This window comes from Oratosquilla oratoria, chromosome 10, assembly GCF_046742065.1.
Source record: "Oratosquilla oratoria isolate Oo_2021 chromosome 10, ASM4674206v1, whole genome shotgun sequence".
Taxonomy (NCBI): Eukaryota; Metazoa; Arthropoda; class Malacostraca; order Stomatopoda; family Squillidae; genus Oratosquilla; species Oratosquilla oratoria.
The window spans coordinates 24,467,217-24,472,216 of NC_134786.1; the positions used below are offsets into that span (position 1 = coordinate 24,467,217).

Sequence of the window (5,000 nt, forward strand, 5' to 3'; positions counted from 1 at the left end):
ATCAATGATGGGAATAACGCTGAGAGACCGAGAGCAAGTTGGGTGAGAGAGCAAACTAGAGTGAAAGATATTGTGGAGGCAATAAAAAAGAGGAAGTAGAATTGGGCAGGTAAGTTAGTGAGAACAACTGATGAGCGATGGAGCAAGTGTGTTACTGAGTGGACGCCGTGAGATAGGAAGCGTGGAAGAGGGAGACCAGACAGAAGGTGGAGAGACAAGATCGAGAAATTTGTGGGAGTGAGGTGGCAGAGGATGGCACCGTCGTGTGATTCATAGAATGCTATGAAGGAGGCCTTTGTTTAGCAGTGGACTCAGGATGGCTAATTTGATCTATATATATATATATATATGTGTGTGTGTGTGTGTGTGTGTGTGTGTGTGTGTGTGTGTGTGTGTGTGTGTGTGTGTGTGTGTGTGTGTGTGTGTGTGTGTGTGTGTATGTGTGTGTGTGTGTGTGTGTGTGTGTGTGTGTGTGTGTGTGTATTTACCTAGTTGTATTATACGGGAAGGGGCTATGCTCGTAGTAACCCGTCTTTGTTTCTTTCAGCATCAAGTTTGTCCTTAAATTCTTGAATAGTATTTGCACACACTGTTGCCTCATCTAATTTATTCCAGATATCCACCACTCTGTGCGGGAAGCTATTCTTTTTCAGATCTCTTCTATAACCATCCTTTATGAGTTTCTTTTCATGTCCTTTTGTTTTTCTTTTGTCACACTTTAATGAATCATCTCTATCTAAGACTTCCATTCCTTTCATAATTCTGTAATTAGTCAGTTGATCTACTCTTTCTCTTCTTTGTTCCGAGGTTGGTAGTTCCAATTTAAAAAACCTTTGTTCGTATATCAATTTGGAGTGTTGGTGCCATCTTTGTCGTTGCTCTTTGTATTCTTTCTAACTTCTTTATATTCTTTTTAGTACTGGGTGCTCATAGTGTCGCAGCATACTCCAATCTTGGTCTTATTAGTGTAACTAATATATTCTTTACCATTTCCTCATCCAAATAGTCAAAAGCCACTTTCATCGACCTTAGTAAATTGAAGGTTTCTCCGACTATTTTGTTGATATGCTTGTCTGGTGACATGTCTTTGCTGATAATTACTCCTAGGTCCCTTTCCGAGCTCACTTTTTTTACTTCTTCTGCACCAATTTTGTATTTCCTCGATATTCTATTTTTACTTTTTCCAAACTCCATTATACTACATTTCTTGATGTTAAAGTTCACTTCCCACTTTTGACTCCATTTCCAGATTTTATCTAAGTCTTTCTGTAGTGATTCACAATCTTCCTCTGTACTTACTTTCTTTAGTATTTTTGCATCATCTGCAAAGAAGTTCATATAACATTCCACACCTTCATCCATGTCATTTAATATATATATATATACATATATATATATATACATATATGTATATATATATATACATATATATACATATGTATATATATATATATATATACATATATATATACATATTTATATATATATATATATATAATTATATGCGTGTGTGTGTGTGTGTGTGTGTGTATGTGTGTGTGTGTATTTACCTAGCTGTATTTTACGGGAAGAAAGCTGCTCACAGTGACCCGCGTTTGTATCTTTCCGCATCCAGTTTGTTCTTAAAGTCATATATAATTCTAGCACTCACTGTTTCCTCATTCAGTTTGTTCCAGATATATATCACTCTGTGTGGGAAGCTATTCTTTTTCAGATCTCTTCTGTAACTGTCCTTCATAAGTTTCCTCTCGTGTCCTCTTATTTTCTTCTGTCCCACTTTAGTAAGTCATCTCTATCAAGAATTTCCATCCCTTTCATAATTCTGTAAATGGTTAGCAAATCACCTCTTTCTCTTCTTTGTTCCAGGGTTGGTAAATTTAGTTTATCCAATCTTTGTTCGTATGTCAAATTGGAGAGTGTTGGAGCCATCTTTGTCGTTGCTCTTTGATTTTTTTGTCTAGTTTCTTTATATATATTGTTTGTATACAAACACACACACACACACACACACACACACACACACACACACACACACACACACACACACACACACACACACACACACACACACACACACACACACACACACACACACACACACACACACACACACACACACACACACTCACTCGGTGGCGCGGTTGGTAGAGTCCCAGACCATCAGTACGGCGGTACCTGGTTAGAACCCTGCCTAGGGCTGAAATTATTTCAGTATCGCTGCGCTTCGAGTCGTTACTCCAACTCTCGTGGGCGGGAAGTTGGGTGTGTGTGTGCGTGTAAGGTCATAGCATACCCCATAGATCGGTCATACGAGCTCTGAGCTCTCTTCCGGGAGAGAGATAGCTGTCGATCACGAGTCCAACACGTGATCCAAAGACCAAGGTGAATCACACACATACACACACACACACACAAACACACACACACACACACACACACACACACACACACACACACACACACACACACACACACACACACACACACACACACACACACACACACACACATATGTATATATATATATATATATATATATATATATATATATATATATATATACATATATAGCCGAAATATAGGATTCTTCTTTATTCGAAGTTTATTTTCTCCGACCGTGGGTTTCCTGTGTGTCATATATATATATATATATATATATATATATATATATATATACATATACGTATATATATATATATATATATATATATATATACATTCTGGTTGAAATAAACTGCACTAGTTGCTTTAACAATCTTCAAGACTGTATTCTTTAATTTGGAGAATACTTTCCCATTAGCAACTGAGAGGGACTGGAAGTAGCCATTCATGACTCTCAAAAGAATATACGCAGTGTATGCCAACTGGTATATTTTTGCATAATAATAGTATTGAACAACTATTGACTCCACCGAAATTAGAGTTTTTCGCCTCGTCGTGAGGCGTCTTCAGGGTGCGGACTGCTTTGTAGGATGCTCTGTTATGTTGAAAGGTCTTCCAACGAATAATGACCGCTGGTTGGATGGGCTGGCTTATAAGGCTCAGCCTGTCTAGCTCAGACGGAATACTGGCCCCTCATTGGCCGAGAGGGGCAGCATGAGATTTTGTCCGGGAGCCAAGGGGGTGGGATTTTGTCTGGGAGCCAAGAGGGTGGGATTTTGTCTGGGAGCCAAGAGGGTGGGATTATGTCTGGGAGTCAAGAGGGTGGGATTTTGTCTGGGAGCCAAGAGGGTGGGATTTTGCCTGGGAGCCAAGAGGGTGGGATTTTGTCCGGGAGCCAAGTGGGTATTATTTTGTCTAGAAGCTCTGGCCCGAGTTGCTGCTGCTCTGGTTACTGGTCCTAGGCGTTGATTAACTAGCTGGACATGTTTCATTTGTTCGTGGGGCTGCTGCTGTCTAAGGGCTTGTTCCTGGAGGGAATTATTCTTCAGAGGGCGCGCAGAAGTGAGAATAAGATCGGTAGCTTGCTGTATGTTGATGGTAAGGCGCTGGCAAGTAATAGATACTGCTTCTGCAATCTGCAGCTTCCTGAAGGCAGACTCCTTGTGAAGAATTTCCGTTTGGTCTAGCAGTTTCTGTAGAGGAGGCTTCATGTTGTGCATTTCAGTGAAATGCTGGAAAATTGACCCATGGTTTCTATGGGATTGTAGGCGACGTCGCAGTGTAGAGGAGGTCCTACCAATGTATGTGTTGGAGCCGTCGCAGCGGCCCTCCTGACATGAAAATTTGTAAACAAGATTGGTGGTAGCCTCACTCGGGGCCCTGGGCGCCGTGCTATTCTTCATTATCAGGGAACTAATGAGGTTAGGTTTGCAGAATATTTTCAAATCTATGATGGCATTTCTGTTAGTTGGGGTGACTCATCTCTTGATAATATTCCTAAAGGCATCACACTCCTCGCGGTACCGATCATGAAAACAATTTTGGTGGTAAACGGTGATTTTCTCCTTGGGAGGGGTGGGTAACTGTGTCGGGTCTGCAAACTGGTCCAGTTTTTTCTGTATGACTTTCTCGATGAGATGGTCTGCATAGCCGTTGTTGGTGAGGAGCTGGCGGATACGGTCGAGTTCTCTGTGGATCTCAGTCCAGCTACTGCAGTGGGTAAGGGCCCTCTTTACATAAGAAGATATCATGGATATCTTGTATGAAACAGGACATTTTCCCCTGGCATTGAGGCAGCGGCCCACGTTGGTGACTTTAGTGTTAACCTTGGTCTTGAAGCCCTGTTCTTGTTTAGAGATGTCCACATCTAGGAAGGGGAGGCACCCCTCTACACTGCGTTCACAGGTGAAGCTCAGGTTGGAATTACCTTCAAGAGCAGTAATCTTGTGAGGAACCTCTTCGTCGGTAGTAGTGGTGATGAAGATGTCATCGATGTATCTCGCATATATTCCTGGAGGGGGTTATTGTTGAAAGTCCTTTCTTCCACCTGGGCCATATACATATTGGCAAAAAGTACCCCAAGTGGGGATCCCATCGCCACTCCATCAACTTGTCTGAATAATTCCCCTTTATGGGAGAGGAAAGAGGCCTCCTTGGTACACATCACTAGCATAGTCTCATTTACAGGAACATTCGTAAAGGGCGATTCTACATCTAAAGAAGCGATGTCGTGGCACGGTGGAGCTGTGCGAAGCAGATCTATGAATTCAGAAGCTGAAGAAACTGAACGTGCCGTGGGCACGTATGGAGCGAGGAGAGTTTAGCTTCTTGGCAACTTGGTAGGTGGGAGTGGTGATTTGTGAAATAATAGGTCTCAGGGGGTAACCTGGTTTGTAGGTTTTTACAGTGCCGTAACTATAACTGGGACCATAGTCACCTATCACTGGATTAAAATACTTCGTCGAAGAGTTAGCTCTCTGAATGAGATGGTTAATGCTCTTCTTCGCATTCTCAGTAGGATCCTTCTGGAGTCGCTGGAATTTTGCAGGATTATTAAGGATGTAGTCCATCTTGTTATTATAGTCAGCCTTATCCATGATGACCTAGACTGCTGACTT

General features: G+C 41.8%; 1 protein-coding gene across 1 annotated transcript in view; it reads right to left on the reverse strand.

Moving 5' to 3' along the window:
* Window positions 1-4,979, reverse strand: part of LOC143028806 (uncharacterized) — a 30,721-nt gene extending 25,742 nt beyond the window's left edge. The window contains exon 1 of the mRNA XM_076191170.1: window positions 4,769-4,979. Within this exon, the coding sequence (XP_076047285.1) occupies window positions 4,769-4,979 (211 nt within the window). The remainder of the gene's footprint in view (window positions 1-4,768) is intronic.
* Between the last annotated feature and the right edge of the window lie 21 nt (window positions 4,980-5,000).